At 38.9% G+C, this 23,751-nt stretch overlaps 1 protein-coding gene across 1 annotated transcript in view; it reads right to left on the bottom strand.

Annotated features, from left to right (window-relative positions):
- Positions 1–14,770: 14,770 nt before the first annotated feature.
- LOC135480442 (orphan steroid hormone receptor 2-like) overlaps positions 14,771–23,751 on the bottom strand; it is a 38,462-nt gene continuing 29,481 nt past the window's right edge. The window contains exons 4-6 of the mRNA XM_064760275.1: positions 21,337–21,398; positions 20,033–20,882; positions 14,771–15,790 (exon numbers count right to left, since the gene is read on the bottom strand). Coding sequence (XP_064616345.1) covers positions 15,591–15,790; positions 20,033–20,882; positions 21,337–21,398 — 1,112 coding nt within the window. The 3' untranslated portion in view covers positions 14,771–15,590. The remainder of the gene's footprint in view (positions 15,791–20,032; positions 20,883–21,336; positions 21,399–23,751) is intronic.

The raw sequence follows: 23,751 nt of genomic DNA on the forward strand, positions 1-23,751 counted from the left end.
TTTTTTTTTTATTACCTTTGTGAATTCTATTTACTGCAAACTACTGAGCATGTTCTCGGTTTTTGGGCTTGTATTTGAAGAAAAAAAAAGGCATGTGCATGTAACATATGTATTTAAAGCTCACTTTATAGGGAAAAACTGAATGAACAATCATGGGACTGGCTTTTATACAGTTCCTGTCCATAATAGAGGTGGCGCCATCTAGAGGTCAAGGGGGAAACACTCTGTTTGTAGCCTTTGGGACACCCTGTTTCAGCTCCATTGTGTACTGGAGACATGTATATATCATGAACCTGTATATTTCTTCTGCTGTACCAAACTGTGTGTATTCCTGGTGTAAATATGGGAAGAGCGGAGATTGTGTGATGGATGTAGCTGTTTGCAGTGACAAATACCACTCCTTATCAAATTATTAACAGCCTTGTGTTTTGTTTTCATTACTCAGTCATGGAAAGCTGAAGTCAAATCTTTTTACAATGACAGTCATCACTTTATTCCTCATACAGCGATTCTTGGTTTCCATTGGTCAGTGCGCAGTCTTATTCCGCAATATCTGATGTAAAACAATAACCAGCTCAAGCAAGGCAACATCACACTAACAAAGTAATGTGTGATCTTTTGTTCATGAAACAATAGCCAATGATCTTGTGTGTTTTCAACTGCGACAATATCCCTTTGCTCTCTGGTTATCTGCTTGTGTGTGAAGTGATGTGGACAATGGCTTGGGATTAAGCACACAAAACCCAAGGGAACAAACAAACAGCAGTGTTAATCTGCTCTATACACCGAAATATTCCACTTCTGACACCAAACCCAGGGGATTAAGCACACAAAACCCAAGGGAACAAACAAACAGCAGTGTTAATCTGCTCTATACACCGAAATATTCCACTTCTGACACCAAACCCAGGGGATTAAGCACACAAAACCCAAGGGAACAAACAAACAGCAGTGTTAATCTGCTCTATACACCAAAATATTCCACTTCTGACACCAAACCCAGGGGATTAAGCACACAAAACCCAAGGGAACAAACAAACAGCAGTGTTAATCTGCTCTATACACCGAAATATTCCACTTATGACACCAAACCTAGGGGATTAAGCACACAAAACCCAAGGGAACAAACAAACAGCAGTGTTAATCTGCTCTATACACCGAAATATTTCACTTATGACACCAAACCCAGGGGATTAAGCACACAAAACCCAAGGGAACAAACAAACAGCAGTGTTAATCTGCTCTATACACCGAAATATTCCACTTCTGACACCAAACCCAGGGGATTAAGCACACAAAACCCAAGGGAACAAACAAACAGCAGTGTTAATCTGCTCTATACACCGAAATATTTCACTTATGACACCAAACCCAGGGGATTAAACACACAAAACCCAAGGGAACAAACAAACAGCAGTGTTAATCTGCTCTATACACCGAAATATTCGACTTAGGACCCCAAACCAATGGATTAAGCACACAAAACCCAAGTGAACAAACAAACAGGCATGTTAATCTGCTCCATACACCGAAATATTCGACTTAGGACACCAAACCCAGGGGATTAAGCACACAAAACCCAAGGGAACAAACAAACAGCAGTGTTAATCTGCTCTATAAACACCCGAACATTTCGCTTCTGACACTAAACCCAACTGAACAAACACACAGCTGCTCCTTACACTGGACTATTTAACTTTTGACACATAATGCAAGGAAACATCTGACACAAAGCTATGTTAAACACACATATTTGTTAATCTTAATAAGCATAGGGGAACAACTACTCTGCCTAAAAAGAAACGCATTGGTAACGCGTGTCGGCTACGTCAGACTCTGATATGAACCTCCACTTTATCGCAGGGGTCATGGCTCAGTGAGCTTTTCTTGGTGATTTCGTGATTACTGAATGACATTTCAGATTTCTGGTTGTGAAACTTTATTGAAAATCTGTTCAGTTATCCTCACATTGAAGTGAATCAGATTTATCCTGCATTTACCTTTGTGTTTCCTTTTTTCTTTTGTTACCCCTTACAGGTATGTACAAATCTGCTACACCCTGTAGCTTCTGTGGGACCGTTACTTAGCGGCCAGTCTGCAACACGGTGACTCGTTTGCCTCTCACCATGCAGTGCGATCTCTAGCAACGTGTGAATGATTGTGGGTTTACCAGTCTGGTTACCTCCCACCATAATGATAGCCGCCGTCATATAAGTGAAATATTCTTGAGTACGGCGTAAAACACCAATCAAATAAATGAATAACTTTTGTGAGTGGCAGTTTAGAAGTGGGTTAAACAGGTGACCAAATACATGTACCGGTTCACAACAAACTGTTTATGGATAACAGCTTCTTCATTTATTGATGACGGCATCCAGATTTGATATGGAATCGCCACATTCAAACAAACAACTTCTTATCCATAAGCCTGATATATCCAGCAGACCAATCACATTCTGAAACCACTCAATGAGACAAAAAATAACTTCCTTCCGTTAATTCCAAAAAGCAAACCAAAACAGGTTGCTATCAGCATGTAAGTGATAGTTCATGTACTTGTATTTTCTGAGCAACCTGTAAGTGGTTCACCCTTCTTATTGCCTTCGTGCCATGTTGGGTGATTTGAGATTCGTCGACATCAAGGTCCAGATAGGCGTTGCTGTACTTGTACCGTTAGGCCTATATTAATTTGTGTACCTGGTAAAATCATGTTTTTAATGTATTTTCAATGGCTTTGCGAATGTCCACACAGGCTTGAATTGTAGCGAGAAATCGTATTGCTGCATTGAAATTAAGATGCACATTTTGGTTAAATATCGACAAAAAGTTGTACGTTTTAAAGGCAGATAAAGGTCACGAAGTAATACGTTTGCTGCTAAAACTTACATTTCTCTAACAGGGTATGATCATCTTACATTCCAACACTCAAGAAATCAATCTTAATTTTAGCAAGAAAGTCTGTTGTCTGAGTGATGCTAGAATGTATTCTGTTATTATATCACCATATTCTGTCATATTCAATATAACATCCTGTTAGACTGATAGAATCTATAAGTTGAATTAATAAAATAGGCCTTTATGTGTTACATTTAACAGAATAATCTGCTGCACGAGCAGCATACATTTTAGCATCACTCAGGTAACTGACTTTCTATTAAAGTTAATAGATGAATTTTTTGAGTGAAGTAAACCTCAAAAGCACCTTAAAGTTTGTAAGATCAACAGAACTCTTCGAATTAGGGAAAGTGTGCAATTTTGGCATGAGCGAAGTTTTACGTCATTTTGCATACGTGTGTCCCGGTAAAGATTACATCCATGACTAAGATTTTTTTGGGAAGATGACTATAGAATAGCCCAGTCAACCCGTCTATAGATTGCCGACAATGTTCACCCGAATCCCCCTACATAGCAGCCAGGCCAGATTCTACGAAGCCATTTCTGACTTCAATCAAAATTTGAAATACGATCTCAAAGCTTATTTTGGGGTTTTAGAAATTAAAAATGTTGTACCATTAATGCTATGTTACGACAAATGTGTCAAAATTTCAACATTCAGTACCAAAAACCAAGCATCGAAGAGAGTTTTTAAATTTTGACTTAAGTCAGAAAGGGCTTTGTGGAATCGGCTGGTTTCATGCACGTTCCTTTCCCTTCACTACGTACATGTAGTTGGGCAGAATGAAGGAATATAACCTAGACTAAATCCAGTGCTATGCAGGAACCAAATGGCAGGTCACAGTATTGCCAGGCCAAAATATCAAGATCGTCATAGCCGAAATGTGTTAGAAATGGCTAGAAAGATGACTAGCCTACCACAATAGATGATTTGGTTTTAGGATCCATCTCCAGTTGGCTGGTGCTTTATGCTTCTGGTGGTTATACGCTAAAAATGCGTTATTTTAACAGAAAGTAGGGGACTCTATGGCCAAGGTGCTTAGCGTGCCAGACTGGCTTCCTCTCCGATCATACGGGGGAAGATCTGTCGGCAGCAACCTGCGGATGGTCGTGGGCTCAGTGCGGTTTCCTCCCATCATAATGCTGACCACCATCGTATTAGTGAAATATTCTTGAGCACGACATAAAACGCCAATCAAATAAATAAATAAATAAATAACAAGTTGTTGGCCATGAGTGATCCTAGAAGGTACTCTTATTAAAACACAAAACAGTGTCACATTCAACACAATATCCTGATAGTCTAATACAAGCTTTAAGAGAATATTTGTGCTATATTTGACACAGTAGTCAGCTTCTAGCTTCACTCAAAGAAGAGACTTTCTGTTAAATTTTCCAGATTTTTGTTGTTGTTGATAGTATCAATAAGGTATTAGGGGATTAGTGAGGGACGTCTCTGTATGGTGACTGTCTAATGTTTCCTCAATTCCAAAAAACCTGTCTGTAAGTAAAATGTTCTATAGTACAGCGTAAAACAACAGGAAAACTTGGCTAGGCTCTGCATAAAAGGCCACAGCTCCACCACATCATTCTAAACAGGCCTTTATCGTTAACAACCTTCCTAATGTAAATTAAAAGCCAAAACGTTTTCGTAATTTTAAAAAAAAGTTATAGATTTAATTGACGAGAATAGTCAAATTACATTACAAGGGTCCTGTTTATACACAGCATGCATGATGATTGATAAATTCTATGATTTTCCAGGATCCTTTCAGATAGAATTCCATGACTGTTCATGATCCTTTCAGATAGAATTCCATGACTGCCCAGGATCCTTTCAGATAGAATTCCATGAATTTCCAGGAGCCTCTCAGATATAATTCCATGACTTTTCAGGAGCCTTTCAGGTAGAATTCCATGACTTTCCAGGAGCTTTCAGATAGAATTCCATGATTTTCCAGGAGGGTTTCAGACAGAACTGCATGATTTTTCAGGATTTTCATTAGCAGTACCAGTTCACTGACTTTGAGCACTGAGTCGTGCTTTCTTGTTTTTGGTGAACTTTTGACCATTTACCCATTTGCTAATAATTTGCAATGATATGATGCGTAAACGACCCATCATTAATAAATTAAATGTTGCTCCGCTAAAATGTCAAGAAACTTCCTCAGTGTATAAACAGTTGGGACATTTTCGTCCCGGGCCCTGATCTTTTTAAGGTATAGATTCGAGTCTCGCATCACTAGGTAGCGGTTTTTGTTGAAAACACCGATGTTTTCAACAAATTGATTGTTGATTGATTGATTGTCGTTTAACCAAAACTCACGAATTTTCCACTTCCATGAGTTACTTTTATCGTTGGAGGAAACTAAAGTACCTCGAGTAAATCATCGATCTTTAGCAAGTTATTGGCCAACTTACACAACCCATCGGTGGAATACAAGTGATGTTCAATGGATGTCTAACAACATATTTTAAATTGTACTTATGTGCAAATTACGTGGTTAGGAGTCGTGTACCTTAGGCCTACTCATTGATTGTACTTATGTACAAATTACATGGTTAGGAGTCGTGTACCTTAGGCCTACTCATTAATTGTACTTATGTGGAAATTACGTGGTTAGGAGTCGTGTACTTTAGGCCTACTCATTAATTGTGCTTATGTGCAACTTACGTGGTTAGGAGTCGTGTACCTTAGGCCTACTCATTAATTGTACTTATGTGGAAATTACGTGGTTAGGAGTCGTGTACTTTAGGCCTGCTCATTGGTTGTGCTTACGTGCCAATTACGTGGTTAGGAGTTGCGTACCTTAGGCCCACTCATTAATTGTACTTATGTACAAATTACGTGATTAGGAGTCGTGTACCTTAAGCCTACTCATTGATTGTACTTATGTGGAAATTACGTGGTTAGGAGTCGTGTACCGTAGGCCTACTCATTGGTTGTGCTTACGTGCCAATTACGTGGTTAGGAGTTGCGTACCTTAGGCCCACTCATTAATTGTACTTATGTACAAATTACGTGATTAGGACTCGTGTAGTTTAGGCCTACTCATCAATTGTACTTATGTACAAATTACATGGTTAGGAGTCGTGTACCTTAGGCCTACTCATTAATTGTACTTATGTACAAATTACGTGATTAGGAGTCGTGTACCTTAGGCCTACTCATCAATTGTACTTATGTGCCAATTACGTGGTTACCTCGACTGAGGTACTGGTAATGTAATTAACTCAAACTATGAGTCTTATGTAGTGCAACAATAATCATTTATTTCGTACATACATTTAACAACAAGAACAACAACAACAAACATGATAACAATGAGCATCTATCAAAGTCATAATTCAAAGAAAGAGAGGATAACTGAAAAGCATGAACTGTAAGAAAAAAAATAAATGTAAAAAACAAAACAAAAAATTATAATACTAAAAAAAAAACGTAATAAATAAGAGATGTTCCCAAAATGGTGACGTGTTGACTGATAGTTTGGTGTGTTAAACCAAAAGTAATCAAAACAAAACTTAGGTTAGATCATGAGGAAGTCAATGGATATCTGAAAAATGAAATAATTTAGTATGTTGAAAATTTAGTTAATGTATATCAAGAAAATAAAATGTAGACTTCACTGTATATATAAGTGTGTATGTCTACTTGAAGACAGGAGGTGGTTTATAGAGTAGGACTAATGAGTTTGTACAACAAAGTTGGATGAGAGAAATAAAGCAGACAATAAATAATACTAGAGAAAGTTAGCACGAAATCAAGAACAGTGCAAAACAATCACAAAAACTACCGGTTATATTCACCCATAATTTTGCAAGAAGGTTTACAGAATACTTTCCTGAAATTGAACATTTCTTTCAACCAAATGATGAAAATCTGCTTTGAGAAATCTGCCCTTTGTCACTCGGGTTTGTTAATTGCAAGAGAAAATTATTTACACTTAGCAGGCAATTAAAAGACTCTATTCATACTGATTTCTCTTTTCTTAAGTTAACAGGTATTAACTATTTACATAATGACCTTAATTCTGTAATTTAAACAAAAGGAATTCACCAAAAAAGATAGAACATAAACAAAAAGACCAAAGATAAATCTTCAGTCAGTACCGTGTAAACTGGGAAAAAAAATACAATTAATCCAAAACATTTACTTGTACAATAAATTCCATCAATTGCGAAAAAAAAAATTAAACAACAGAAAGAAAAAAAAAGTCACTTATGTTTGGAAATATACCTTCCAAAATCTACTGGGCTAAATTCATCCATTCTTTTTTTTTAAACTGCTTTCGGCACAAAAAAATTATCAGGTAAAAATCAGGAAAATAGGGTCTTCAAATGCACATTAACATTTACAATAGTAGCATTTTACAAACATCAGCACGGTTGGATAACAATCTTTTTTAAAAATAGACATTTTGTAAACGGAGAAACAACATGTGCCGATAAAAATAATTACATCTATGTACGAATATACAGAATGTTTCCTGGAAAGTGTGTGTGCTCAGTAACTGAGCACGTCATAATACTCTGATGTCTTAATGCATTTATGATCACGCATAAAGAATCTTTGATGTCGCACTACGTTCTCCACAGTTTCACCTGAGAGAAAAATGGTTAATTTTATAGTACCTTACATAACGTATTAAATGCATTTCAACATCTGTTGTTAAAACAAACTATATTCATGTAAAGAACATCCCTTAAATAATTAACAAAAAATCTGTACGAATAACTTCATAGAACTACCTATAGCACTGACCCAGAAATTTTGACTGATTTATATATTTTTGATTAGTGCTTTCCTCTCTTATACGATAGAGGTCAGGTTGGGAAGTTTGTACTGACAACCTAAATGATAACGTCACAGAATTTTAAAAGTTATTGTGTATCACACAAGCCATTTTTTTTTCTTTCCTTTACGCTCTTTAAATCGGGATGAGCCTTAAACACTAACTTTCTTAAATTTTATGATAATAGAACAAAAATCGAAAGTGGACACTTCTTTCCAGATGAAGTAAGTAGAAGGAAGCAGACAGAGCCAGCTTTGGCCAAGTGCTTCATATCTTACTAGATATCACAGTGGTCAGTGAGTATATTGATAGGACCCCTGTATGGGTGGGAGCGGTCAGTTAGTAAAGTGGACCTCGGCATGGTTGGGTGTGGTCAGTTAGTAAGGTGGACCTAGGCATGGGTTGGTGTGGTCAGTTAGTAAAGTGGGCCTCGGCATGGGGTGGGTGTGGTCAGTTAGTAAAGTGGACCTCGGCATGGGGTGGGTGTATTTAGTAAATAGATTGATGGGAGCTCGGTATGGGTGGGTGTGGTCATTAGTAAAGTAGACCTCGGCATGGGTGGGTGTGGTCAGTTAGTAAGGTGGACCTCAGCATGGGTGAGTGTGGTCAGTTAGTAAAGTGGACCTTGGCATGGTGTGGGTGTGTTTAGTGAGTAGATTGATGGGAGCTTGGTATGGGTGGGTGTGGTCAGTGAGTAGATTGATGGGACCTCTGTGCGGGAGGGTAGGTTCAGTGAATATATTGATGGGAACTGTGTGTGGGTGATGTCAGTGAGTAAACTGAACCTCAGCATGGGTGGGTGTGTTCAGTGGGCAGATTGATGGGACCTCTTTATGGGTGGGTGTAGTCAGTGTGTAGACTGATGGAATCCCTGTATGGGTGGGTATGATCTGTGAGTAGACTGATGGGATCCCTGCATGGGTGGGCATGATCTGAGAGTAGACTGATGGGATCCCTGTATGGGTGGGCATGATCTGTGAGTTGACTGATGGGATCCCTGTATGGGTGGGCAAGATCTGTGAGTTGACTGATGGGATCCCTGTATTAGTGGGCATGATCTGTGAGTAGACTGACAGGGTCCCTGTATGGGTGGGCATGATCTGTGAGTTGACTGATGGGATCCCTGTATGTGTGGGCATGATCTATGTGTAGACTGATGGGATCCCTGTATGGGTGGGTATGATCTCTGAGTTGCCTGATGGGATCCCTGTATGGGTGGGCATGATCTGTGAGTAGATCGATGGGACCTCTGTACGGATGGATGTAATCAGTGATTAGATTGATCAGACCTCTGTATGAGTAGGTGTGACCTGCGAGAAGATTGATGACATCTCTGCCTGTGTGGGTGTGGTCTGTTAGAAAACTGTGTGGGTGAGTAGACTGATGGAAACTAAATGGGTGAGCATGCTCAGTGTGTAGAATGATAGGACTTCTGAGTGGGTTGATGGGCTCAGTGCATATATTGATGGGACCCTTGTATGGGTGGCTGTGGTCAAAGGGTAGACTGATGTGACCTGCGTACATATGGGAGTAAATTTTAATCACCTCAGTAGGTGGGTTCGGTTAATGAATAGCCAGCCTAATGCAAGTGGGTGTGGTGAATGAGAAGAAGAATCCTTCTATCTGTACATGTGGGAACGTTCACTGAGTACATCCATGAGGCCTTCATGTAAGTAGGCGTGACAATTAATTAAACCTTTTGTATGGATGGGTGTGGTCAACGAATACATTGACAACACCACTGTATGGGTGAGTGGGTGGGTGTGGTCACAGTGAGTGGGTGGGTGTGGTCACAGATGTCGCTGGCGCATGACTGAGGTATTCATGTAAATGTTGAGATAATGATAATTTGCATGGATACAATGTCAAATCAAATTAGTTACATTTCTTAAAAAATATGGTGCACGGAGTGAAACAATGGAATTCCCATGCAATATTCTTTATACACGATACGCCTTCATTCATGTTGCTGCACTTAAGATTTGTGACAAATGAGTACCTGCTACGATACCATTTTTAAAACTATATGTTACATAAAACAATAACTGACATGTGTACTTGTAGCACCTCTGTAAGGCACTATGTCACAAAGGCCCCTTTCCTAACAATATAACTTGTGGGTGAGATCGATCAGAAATTCATCAACTGGGTTATTTGTTAGGTATATTAACAATTAGGTCAAAGGTCAACTGCAACAACTGGGTCAAAGCTCATACCTTCTATATATTTCCACAATGTTTTTTGTTTTTTATCCAATGTTTTTTTTTTCTCCTCCAAACAAATAACAGATTTTCAAAACAATACAATGAAATGTTCTGAGGTTTCACATAGGTCCACAAAAATCATAAAATATTTACAACTATATAATATCTTGCAGCTGACTGAAACCACAAGTGAGTCATAAGGGGAGTTGCTTTAAAGCAATTTTTCGTTCAAAATGTGTCAGTTATAATTATAAGTCCTGCATAAAGTCATATGTATAATACAGAATACTGCATGCAGTCAGTATGTAAACTAGAACGCTCCATGCGAAACCTTATTTGAGATCTTTAAATGAAGCAGATGTTGCAGACGTTTCAAAGTGGTATTAATGGACAAACCCCTAGCAAAAATCTACAGTTTACGTCAAGTATTTAAGGTACGTACCGTATATAAAATGGAAGCTTTTATGCAAAACTTTTCATTTTTCTAAGTAAAGCATTAAGCCCACTAACAGACAACTCTGTGAATGAAATTTTTTCAAATTCCACATAACTCTTTATGTTCTTTGACATTTGGCTGCAGAAGTTTCCTGATATGAGGTGCTCTAGAGTCTGTGTACAAGACTTGTACTGCAGATCTGCATAATGACACCACAAAAGCAAACATAAGTGGGCAGGGCAACATGAGTGAACAGGGTGGCAAGAGCGGCAACTGTGCAATGCGGGAACAATTTCCCAATATTACTGAAGTTTTTTGGCAAAAATCCATATTCGCTAATCAAATAAAATTTTTTGTAAAACTATTGCTTTTCAGTACCCTATTTCTTCTGATTTTTGGGACACCTGGTCTGCTCATTCCAGCCAATACGTATGTAATCTAGGAGGAATACTGAGTTTCTTTCTTTCTCACATGGTTAGACCATCTCATGACCAACACACTCATATTTTTACTTTTCCAGAAGGCTGGTAAAAAAATGTAATATTCTACTTTCAACACTACTAACATCTGTCCCAAAACTTAAAAATATTAGGGTAAATATTGGACTTGTACCAGTTCTATTATAATGTTAAAATGATTCTAAATTGACAAATTACAAATTTTAGGAGTGTTATCATCAACAACAGTAACATGCGAACAGAGAAAGCGTCAGTGGTTAGTGTAAGTTAGAAATTGAACCAACTCTGAACTGCTACAAAGAGGGCAATATCGCATGCATATTTGTACATTAGTCATGAGTAAGTTTGTCAGTGACTTGCCAATGGGAGCTGGTTTATACCGGCCACTCCAGGCTTTCTCAAGCGATGAAAATGACTGCCAGGTTATAAATGAACAATTCTTATGCATGGCATTAAACTGCCATCCACTAAATTATATGATTCTACGATGTACAAACGGAACCTTTCACCTTCAACCCATGTTTAGCTAAATTTCATGGATCTAGAGACACTGCTATGGGATAGTTAGTGCGCACAATGCATGATATATCAGGCAATCCATAGATTCCAGCACTGTATACCATTTCCAGCAGTGACAAAACATGCTTCTGAATACAGACAGGCTGAAGTAAGATATCAAGAAATAAACAGTACTAGAAAATGTATTTTTATGAGACATTGCCTTGATTCTGATGAAAAGGTTAGGGATACTTGATGCACATGTTTTACTTGGCTATAGGATTGGAAACATTAGGTGGAGCAGAGTGGCAACACTGTCTAGAGTTGAGTGGAAACACTGTCTAGAGTTGAGTGGCATCACTGTCTGGAGCAGAATCGCAACACTGGCTGGAGCAAAGTGGCAACATTAAGTGGAGCAGAGTGGCAACATTATGTGGAGCAGAGTGGCAACACTAGCTGGAGTTGAGTGGCAACACTGCCTGGGGTAGAGTGGCAACACTGGTTGGAACAAAGTGGCAACATTAAGTGGAGCACAGTGGCAACACTGTCTGGAGTAGAGTGGCAGTACTGGCTGGAGCAAAGTGGCAACATTAAGTGGAGCTGAGTGGCAATAGTACCTGAAGCTGAGTGGCAACACTCGCTGGAGTTGAGTGGCAACACCGGCTGGAGCAAAGTGGCAACATTAAGTGGAGCACAGTGGCAACACTGTCTGGAGTAGAGTGGCAGCACTGGCTGGAGCAAAGTGGCAACATTAAGTGGAGCAGAGTGGCAACATTATGTGGAGCAGATTGGCAATAGTAGCTGAAGCTGAGTGGCAACACTAGCTGGAGTTGAGTGGCAACACTGTCTGGGGCAGAATGGCAACATTAGGTGGAACAGAGTGGCAACACTGTCTGGAGCAGAATGGCAATATTAGGTGGAGCAGAGAGGTGACACTAGCTGGAGCTGAGTGGCAAAAGTGTCTTGAGCAGAATGGCAACACTAGCATGAACTAATTGGCATCTCTAGCTGGAGCAGAGTGGCAACTCTGGCTGAAGTTGAGAGGCAACACTGTCTGGAGCATAATGGCAACACTGGCTGGAGTAGATTGGCAACACTATGTGGAGTTGAGTGGCAACGCTGTCTGAAGCAGAATGGCAAAACTAGCTAGAGTTGAGTGGCAACATTAGGTGGAGCAGAGTGGCAACACTAGCTGGAGTTGAGTGGCAACACTGACTGGAGCGGAATGGCAACATTAGGAGGAGCAGACTGGCAACACTAACTGGAGTTGAGTGGCAAAACTGGAGCAGGTGGCAACATTAGTTGGAGTAGAGTGGCAACAGTCTGGAGCAGAATGGCAACATTAGGAGGAGCAGAGTGGCAGCACTAACTGGAGCAGAGTGGCAAAACTGTCTGGAGCAGATGGCAACATTAGGTGGAGCAGAGTGGCAACACTAGGTGGAGAAGAGTTGCAACACTAGGTGGAGTAGATTGGCAACACTAGGTTGAGTACAGTGGCAACACTAGGTGAAGTAGAGTGGCAACAGTCTGGAGCAGAATGGCAAGATTAGGTGGAGTTGCAGCACTAAATGGAACTGAGTGCCAAAACTGTCTGGAGCAGAGTGGCAACCTTAGATGAAGCAGAGTGGCAACACTAGGTGGAGAAGAGTTGCAACACTAGGTGGAGCAGAGTGGCAGCACTAACTGGAGCTGAGTGGTAACACTGTCTTGAACAGAATGGCAACACTAGCTGGAGTTGAGTGGCAACACTAGCTGGAGTTGAGTGGCAACAATAGGTGGAGCAGAGTGGCAACTCTAGCTGAAGTTGAGAGGTAACACTGACGTAAGCAGCAGCAACACTAGCTTGAACCAAGTGACATTTCTAGCTGGAGCAGAGTGGCCATACTACCTCTGGTAGACTGCAGGCAACATGATATGGAGTAGAATGGCAATACTAGCCATAGGACTATGGAATTAAAACAGCACTGTTACACTAGCTATAGCAAAATGACAACACTAGCTGGGCTGACTGGCAACAAAGAGGTGGAGAAATGTGGCAATTAATACTAAGTGATGAATGGAGCTGGTGCCCAAGTATATCCACTGATAATGACCAGGGGCACAGAGCAGCGACAATCTTGTTAATGGCAACAAACATTTTTAAAGTTTCTGTTTTATTAAAATAAATGTATTACAATCTGAATACTGAAGTAGAAGACAGCAATACACTTTGACAGAAACTGCCCAGAGCATGGGCTAACAGAAATGTGCACGGAGGAGTGACTTTTGAAAGTGATCGAGTATGCCAAATGACACGAAAAAGATATTCATATATTTTACAACAAGTATTACTGTATATATGAGAACAAAGGGATATACACATATGTTTATACATGTATCTATTTCCATTTGTCCATAACTTTGATATTCTAAGGCACATGCATCTCACCTTCCCCTAGAAAGTTCACACCCCTATAACTATTTCTCCCAACGCAAACCAAATTTTACAATTTTTGTTTGTGTTATGAATATATCTGCAGAAACAATACCCATCCTCCTACAAGAAAAACCAAAGTTCTGGCATCAAAAGTATCTCTTGAAGGCCTGTGTACGCTACTGAAAAGTGAATTTTTACAGGCCAAACTTTTGGTGAAATACAGTCAGCTAAGCTACGGCTGATAAACATTCTAGCTGTGGAATAAGCAAGTGGATCCTCCAACCAATCAAAAACTGTTGTGGATACGGCCAAACCTCTGGAAATCTCCAGCCAGTTAGAGAGAGAAGCTTCTTCTTTCAGATGGCATCACAAAAATTACACTGAACCAGTCTGAAATTGGTAATGATTACGGTTTAAAGCCACGTCCGCAATACTCCTTACTGAATCTGACACTAGGCTGAGGATAGCATGTATGAGGAAAGCTGACTGTGCACAAGAGAAATGATCTAGGGTATAATCTGCCTAACCATGCATCGTAGAGTCATGTAGAGTCATGTAGAGTCATGCCCCTTTGTAGGTGTCATCACTTGTCATTTTGGTTATTGAATTCACCTAACCTTGCATTTTTACATTCCAAACGTGTCTAGAAATATTTCAACAAAATTTCATTGTTAATTACAATGCAACCATCTTCACCAAACAACATGGAAACAGTTTTCTACTCAATACCATGCAAATAACAGAATTATATTTAACAGGACTGAAAATATACTTAACAAAAACAATCATGGGTTAGACATTTTGTTAGCGTCTGGACGGCTGTCCAATATGGACAAATCATCACTCGACAAAACCATGATTACTGGGAATGATTCAAGCACTAAATACTTGGGAGATCCCGTAAATAATGCCTGACAGAAGGCAGCATATACCAGACTGGTTTTAATGCCCAACATGTGTCTCCATTACTGATGCATCAGGATGGAGGATGAGAACTAGTAATAGCCCTTCTTACGAAGAGAGCAACGGGATAATGTTCAGCAACAACACCAGTAACAAAGCGTAGTTTCACAAGCCTTGATTGCCATTGGTGATGTACCAAAGCCTGCAACAAGAAGAGTGCAGAAAAATGCCCGGCATTAGCCTACATTTTTTTCTTGCCACTGGAGATTCTGTTGACTAAAATGATATTGACATCCGTCAAAAAACTGAAATGAAGCCAAAGAGCGTCTAAAAAACATCACACAATGGCTATATCAGCATATTATAAGAACAATCTGATCTGCACAGATCAAGTCTTGCTCAATAAAAAATATCTACAACTGGACATCTATCATAACCAACCACTATTCTCTCTTCCTTAAATTTTCAATAAATACTTTTTTCTTTCTCTTCAAGAAAATCAACAGATCAACAACATATAAAATACATGTAACTGTACACGACTAGGAAATCACAACCGCTGTTTTCAGTCAATAAAAGTCTGTCCTCTCATTGGCTGGAGCTTCATGAGTTTTAGTCCAATCAAATCACTTGTACTGAAGGTGATCATCAAATGGGTATTCTCACTGATTGATGAACTTGAGCAGTTTTCTCCAATCATGTCCCTCGAGTACAGTGGTGACACAGGAATGTGTTCTCAGTAGATGAGATGAAGGCATTTTTTGTTCTTGTCACTTTGTTGCCCTGGGAGATCAAGGTGGAATGCAGTCAATGGCAGACGAGCTATAGCACTTTGTGTTTCAAAGCACTAGAGTTTAAAAAAAAATAAAAATAAAAAAAAAGCTATCAATCGATCAGCTGCTCACAAATTACAAGCTGAATGCTACTGGAAATTCTTACAAATTCTTAAATGGAAGCAAACAAGCTGATTATAATCCCTTAATCTCAAGGATTAAGTAGAAAAGGGATAAAGATCATTTTGCTTTTGAGCAATAATTTTGATGACATCTGAATCTCTGGAACTTTCTCCAGAAGCTCTTTGAACCTGTTCGGTTGATTGGGGAATTTTGATTGGATTAGACCGTGAAGAGCGGAAGTGTAACGCTCCTGGACGTCTTCGATCTTCTTTCCGAGGGAAAAGTCAGCTGAAATTGAAGAAAAAACCAACAATGTTAAAGTTTAAGTATAAAAGTAAATGTCTGGTGACCTATAGGGCACAAGTTATTTATTTCTAATTTCTTCACCATTTTTTATGCAATTTATACAGTTATATATTTGGTGTTTCTACTCTGTATTCATTTACTCATTTTATTACTGGATTTGTGTTTCAAGCCGCCCTAAAAGAAATCTTTTAATCATATAAAGGTCAGTATGGTTTCTTGGTGAACAAAGCCTTGGTGCTCAGAGTAAATCACCCCACCAGTACAACTCTCTGAATTCCCTTAAAGCTGCTGATGAAACAGCTGGACTCAGACAAGTACCCTCACTGAGCTATACAATAGTCCTTGCCAGGGAATTTGAGCTATAAAACAGGCCTTGGCCAGGGAAAGTGAGCCATAAAACAGGTAAATTGAGCTATAAAATACATGTAGACCTTGGTCAGGGACATTTGAGCTATAAAATACATGTAGACCTTGATCGGGGACATTTAAGCTATAAAATACATGTAGACCTTGGTCGGGGACATTTAAGCTATAAAATACACGTAGACCTTGATCGGGGACATTTAAGCTATAAAATACACGTAGACCTTGATCGGGGACATTTGAGCTATAAAATACACGTAGACCTTGGTCGGGGACATTTGAGCTATAAAATACACGTAGACCTTGGTCGGGGACATTTGAGCTATAAAATACATGTAGACCTTGGTCGGGGACATTTGAGCTATAAAATACACGTAGACCTTGGTCGGGGACATTTGAGCTATAAAATACACGTAGACCTTGGTCGGGGACATTTGAGCTATAAAATACATGTAGACCTTGGTCGGGGACATTTGAGCTATAAAATACATGTAGACCTTGGTCGGGGACATTTGAGCTATAAAATACATGTAGACCTTGGTCGGGGACATTTGAGCTATAAAATACATGTAGACCTTGATCGGGGACATTTGAGCTATAAAATACACGTAGACCTTGGTCGGGGACATTTGAGCTATAAAATACATGTAGACCTTGGTCAGGGATATTGACCTATAAAATATGCCTTGGCCGGGGGGGGGGGGGGGTACTGAACTATAAAATAGGCCTTGGTTGGGATAACAATTTACGAAAAATTAGGGGAGATATGAAACTACAAAAGGTGTCTTAGCCATGGGTATCCAACTGTACATGTACATATGCTATTAGATTGTTCAAAAACTGCCCAGATACAATTGCATAGAAAAGTGGAAAGAAATTTAAATACCATAGTTCCAACCCTCATTATCTGTAAGGATAGCTCTAATAGAAATCCCTTCATATTACCTTAAAGATAACATTTAATTAAAAAATTGATATTCAAATGAAACCATACAGACGGACAATATGTGAAGAAATCTCTACAACATATCCTTCATCCAAATTTGTCCAGGTTTTCCATCACCTGTGCAAAAAACACCTGCTTCATCAAACCAATACAAGCAAGCTAGTACACCCAACTGTACATCCATATCCTACACCACTTCTGCATAATGCTCATACATGTACAAGCCAAGGGAACTAACCCTGCAGCATAGCTGTCTCACGACTCAAATTTATTACATTACATTATGTTTTACATAATTAATTACATCACACTGGACATTATCTGTTGTGATTTAAATTTTAGAAGTTTACGAAACAAGAAAGCTTTAGCCTAAAGGTGGCTACATGATATAGCCCTACGTGTAAGTATGTGGCTGCATAAGCTACATTTACCTGTCACTTTAGAACGTAGTTCTATCTTCACAGCCATACATGCATATATCCAGCAAACTCGAACAAACTAAAATGCCATGAAACTTCAGCAAGCATTGCCAAAACCTATTGCTGATACCTGGCCCATAACAACAGCTAATACAAATGAAATCGTACGTGTACTTTACAAATAGGAATAGAATAAAAATCTAGTAGTACAAAACAGGAGAACAGGAGCCACTTTCACAAAACTTCACATTTCTGATATCCTTTTTTTGTAAAAGACATTGTCTAGGTTATAGTGCCATAAGGCGGCATCACCTACAAAAGTAACGAAAAACTGATTTACAAACTTTAGTGAAAGTGACCCCAGATTATGAAATTAAGCGTAATTTCTTAACGATTTAAACATAATTTCTTAATAATTTGACTTATTTCAATTATTCTCTGTCAATTTTCAGCTTCGCTAACTTCATATACGCTCAGAAAATTTCTCTAACTGGCATGTCCCGAATGTTTTGGAATTATTCCAAATTGTGAATATGATTCCTTGAACACACTCAATCCTGACAGAAACGTTATAGTTAAGGTTACAAAGATCGGTCACTACTTGGTCTGTTCTCTTTCAACAAATTCCTCCACTGTTATTAAAACACACACATATATAGCATCTGTTCTTGACTAAAAACTAGCTATCAACATGAAAATGACCCTTGATAATTTCATCCATATGTGCGATCAAAATCAAAAATCTGGTATTCATTTTAATTTGAAACCTTCATCGTTTTTGTATGAATAAAAAAGCAACTGCTTATATGATGAAACAATAGTAGTGAGATATAATTTATTTATTTATTTATTTTACTTATTTGGGTGGAGTCATTATGATGATATTGTATTAAAACCTTGATTATTGATTCGTTATAACATTGACGGCTGCATTTGACCATGAGTATGAACTTCAACACATATTCAGTTAAAAGCAAGCCCAGCCCCATCTCCAAATGGATTTCAAACCTCAGTTTTGAACAGAGCAACAACTCTACAAGTTTACAACAATCCAACATGATCTGTTCATACATTTTGTCACACTGGGCATGTTTGTAAATGTTTCAGTCAAATTTGATTGGTGGTTTAGGTGGTAATATTCTGTAAGTTATTCCTAAAAAACATTTTCCTAGTAAAAACACAATTGATTTTTTATCACTTTTTAAAAATACATTTAATGTCTTACATACTTTTGTACTCAATCATTGGATGGTTTCCTGTACATGTATATTACGGATGGAGGAAACTGGTTAATGGATGGAGGAAACCTAATGAAACCTGAGGGAAGCCATGGTTGCATATTCCTTTGAAGGAATGGCAAACACCTTTTTTCTAAACATTCAAAAATAGGTAATAAGCATAAAATTATAATTTCGATAACAGAACAAATTCTATTTAAGATCACACGTGCTTGACAATAAATATGATGGGGAAGAGAAGACAATAAATATGATGGGATTAGAAGACAATAAATATGATGGGGAAGAGAATCTTAGTGTCAAACACATAGCTTCATTTATTTATCTATTTGTTTATTGGTGTCAGTAGCTTTAACATTTTTTTTTTGACCTCTGATTAATTAAACAAATAGGTCTATTTTAACAAAATTTAATGCCTTGGCAAAGATTTTATGGTTGAAAGATTGTGTCACAGAAAAGATAACAAATGAGAATAAATATAAAACATAACATTTGCCTTGTACTTTAGCAATATCACAAATCCGGGGTAGGTAATAAAAAAGGCATCAATTTGACAGAAAGAAAATGAAATAATTAATACCGAAGCCACATGTACAAAAAAGAACAGAATGATTCCATCATACACAGGCCTGTAACTTCACCAAGTACGTGTAGCAGCTGTTGTAGAGTACATGTTTCTAGCATACTGTTTTACAGTTTCAACCTCTAAAGTTAAAGTTTAATCTTTTTTATCTCTTTGTATTATTATTTAAGTTAGATCAAGAGATATGGTGCTCTCTTGGCACTCTTTGTTATACATCAAGTTGGGTTTTAATCATTCTGTTGTCTACATATATTATACCTTCACAGTGCGACTGCTCCAATAACATACCTATACGCTGAATTATCTCCCCTTAATGAGGACTGAGCTAAAGTTTGCTTTTCCATGTTCAAGTAATATCATAAATTGAAGAAGTTTCCCAAGAAGAAAATTTGCCTTAGATTTTAGCCTTTTCCGACTAAAGACTTATTGTTCCAATATAAGGTATTATCAAAAGTAACACTAGTTATTAAGACAAGTTATCTCCCTTTAACACAGTCTGCACTAAATTTGTATCTTCTAAGTTTCTTGATGCAAAATTATTTACTTTTTCATTATTATTTTTTGGGGGATGAAATTAAAGAAATTTAATGTTATGGACTAAATTTTATATTATGAGCTGCATTACCTGAACAACGACGGTTAATGTTATAAAGGAAGTGTCTGTTATGAACTTACTGTTGTCCAAGAGTAAGATGACTTGTAGACAGACTAGCTCCTCCTTTGATAGTGCCATCTGGGTGAAGTCTGCAGTAATGCGAGTCACCCTTTCCATCAGGCTCAGCATCCCCTCGTCCATCTGCTCAGACGAGTAGTTCTTGTTGAACACGGATTTGAGATAGTGCTGAAGTTTCATGATGTTCTTCTGAACCATGATATCGAGAGAGTCCAGCTGCGTCGAATCCTCGCCGGCACACACTGGCTTATACGCAGTCATGATCAACAACAGCAACTCATGCCACTTACTCGTCAATAACTTTGAATGCGCCTCCACTGGAATTTCTGAGTAAAATGGCAGCTGTTGGGTCCAAGTCACCAATCGACTGACAATATCGTCGCCGATTTCATACAGCATTTGCGAGACAGATGCCTGACTGTTGTTGGTCAATCTATCAATGTTGTAAATCACTGCGATGTCTAAGAGCGAGTCGCATTGCATCAGAGTCCGCACAAAATAGTCCCTCTCCCAGTTTGGCAGGGACGGTGCGACTTCATGCGGAGCCTCTGACGGAACAGGAGACGTTCTGCTTCCTGAAGAGCTTGGAGAACTGCGTCGCACGGGTGACCACTCGCCAACTTTTGACTGCAGACAAGAAAAGTTCTGCTGCATACCAGGGAGTGTTTTAGGTACTGAGAACGCCCCAGAAAAGGGTGGATCCTCGCCTGCACACATGTTAAGGTAAGCCTTGGGGGAGTCTGTGATTACATTGGTCTGAACATTCAATCCGTGGCCCATTCGAATCTGAGCAACCTTCTGCTTGTAAATCTTTGCACCCTGATTCTTTCGTTTGTGTTTCTTGTACTTCACCTAAATTGGAAGTGGCAAAAGGACTGTTTATCTCAAAAGTTTCACAATTTACTTCATAGATTGCGTTTATACATGCAACAAACTGTATGAATGATAAGAGAACACCATAAAACATTAGTTTTACTATGGCCCACAGAACTGTGAACAAAACCCAGCTATTCTCCTCTCTCTCTGACATGTTATTATTACCTTAGCTGCTCTGACACTTTTGCAATGTCAATCAACTTTCTAGGTGGAGGAAACCCTGATTATCTAAATCAAACCACTGACCTTTAGCAAGTTCAACTGATTTTCCCCATGTGTGAACCACACCATATTGGTGCCTTACCACTCATCCGGATCCCCCCCTCCACCCCCCCCCCCCCCCCCCAAAATCAGATTTGAAGTGTGATGTGAAGAAATTAAACCACATTCACGAGTACATTATAGTCTGTTAACATCATTAATTACTCACCTTGTAAAGGTTGTACACTGCCCCAGAGTTCCTTCCACCTGGCATTCTATCTTCACGTACAGCTACAAAAAAAAAAAAGATTTTGTAGTTAACTAGACGCTAAGCTAGCTGACTAACAATTAACAAATTAATGTTTTACTTTTCATGCTAGTTTGTCATCACTTTATAATGTCTAGAATATCTTCAGAAATAAATGTGAACTTTTCTGACCAAATATTTTTAGTTTCTTTGTATGCTGTTCTATGTATTTGTGCACAGATATTGTGTCTTCTTTCTGAAGGGTGAGGTTCATCCTTACTCCATGCCGACGTGCTGACACCACTGGAAGAATCACACCAAAGACACCGGACATGACACCCCTACCCATTCCCATTATACTTGACACTGGGCCAACCAGTCCTGTTTCTTGTTCTAACCTCTCAGGCCTGAGTGGCCAAGCGATGCAGAAACAAGTACTATTTGTCTTTGGTATGGTTCAATGCTGGTTTGATCCCTATTTCTCCCTCACAATGAAGCGGATGCTGGTTTGATCTTATTTTCTCCCGACATTGAAGCGGATGTTTGAAATACTAAGCCAATGAAGTGATCTGGACTTCAGTTTGCCCAATACTGCTAGCAGTTTATATGTAAGTCAATATAGCCTAACAGGGTATGTCCTGAAAAGACCAAATGATAATAACAGTCCCATATCTAATTAAGAAAAAGTTTGTTCTGGCCATTCATTTTCACAGAAGACAAGAATGTAGCAAATTACCATAGATTTTTTCAACTGCCATGAAAACACATCTTCCAAACAAAAGCCTTAACTGATCCAAAAACAAGCAGTTTCTATGTATTTTGTTGTCTGTGAACATGTGGGGCATATCCTTCTGTGGTTGTTCTATCAACCAGTAATAAAATACACTGTCCTTGTAATAGTGAAATCAGGGGTCAAAATGTTTAAAAAATGTCCAAATCATCAATGTAAAAAACCTCACCGGGATTTTAAGTCACAAAAAATGATCTCATCCATCCACAAACCATGTAACCTTGTTAGTTTTTCCCTTAGCTATAGGCTAATTCATGTTGCATGAAGTTTACAGTCATATCCATTACGTAGTTTTCAAGTTACGCCATTACGACAGCAGAATGATGTCTCGGTGAAAAAATGACGTCGCCACATTAGGGCTACTTGCCTATCTTTTAACATGGCAGTGATGGTGTTTAGATCAAAAGCATTGATAGAACATCATTTTTGGTGCAATATTGAAAATGCAAATCCACCCCAAAAACACAATTCAGAAGATCAGTCTGATCCTTTTTAATCAGTTCTCTATATTCCTATATAGATTGTACCACCCCATGTTAAAATAGCCAGATTTGGCCCTACCGTGCCGTAAAGCGACGACGTCATATCACAAAGGGACGTTACTCTGTTTGTCGTAGCGTCATATCTCGAAAACCTGCGTATTACCTGCATATTAGTTTTAAGGAATGTCCTTTATTTCATAGCAAACAGTATCACAAAACCAAATCATATTTTCAACACACTGTTTTCACGACTGGCTAATTGCAAATCGCTTTAATGGACAATCCGCTTAACTACACACATTAGCTGGTAAGCTGGACACCCGCCTGCTTTTTGAAATCAACAGTAAGGGGTACACTCGGACCAGTAGATAAAACCCCAACCGAGCATCTGGTCATAACAACCATAATGCAATTCAACCACTTAGGAGACGGGTTAGGTGACAACCACAGATTTAAAATCCGAGACCCAATGGGATGTCGAGCAGACCCTGTGGCTTGTCAAACCTGAAATGAATACCCTACGTAGAGAAATGAAGTCACAAAAGCAGAAAATAAAAGAATCAAACCCTCTGTTTGTGGGTAGGTTGTTGATTGAGTATTAGAGAGTAGCTATTACACATCAGTTCATAATTTGTACTCGCACCTCCTCGTATCGCAGCTTTCATCGTATCTTGGCATTCCCTATTTCCCTTGTGTCTTGCGGAATACGCCCTCTGGTGGCGGTTTACTTATGCAAATCAATAACCAGGAAGTCTAAGCAATGGTTATGGGTATTCAAAGAGCTAATGTAGAAAATCTTGCGGCCGAGTTTGCAGTTAGTTACAAAAATAAAATCACCAGTAAACCATTATTTTGTTTTATTTATTTGACTGGTGTTTTACGCCATACTCAAGAATATTTCACTTATACAACAGTGGCCAGCATTATGGTAGAAGGAAACTGGGCAGATCCCGGGCAAAACCCACGACCATCTGCAGGTTGCTGGAAGACCTTCCCACGTATGGCCGGAGAGGAAGCCAGCATGAGCTGGACTTGAACTCACAGTGACTGCTTTGGCAGTAAACCATTAAGTGATAACTGGTATTATGATTTTATGGCAAAATGGTCCAACTTCAACATTGAAAA

Source organism: Liolophura sinensis, chromosome 13, assembly GCF_032854445.1.
Source record: "Liolophura sinensis isolate JHLJ2023 chromosome 13, CUHK_Ljap_v2, whole genome shotgun sequence".
NCBI lineage: Eukaryota > Metazoa > Mollusca > Polyplacophora > Chitonida > Chitonidae > Liolophura > Liolophura sinensis.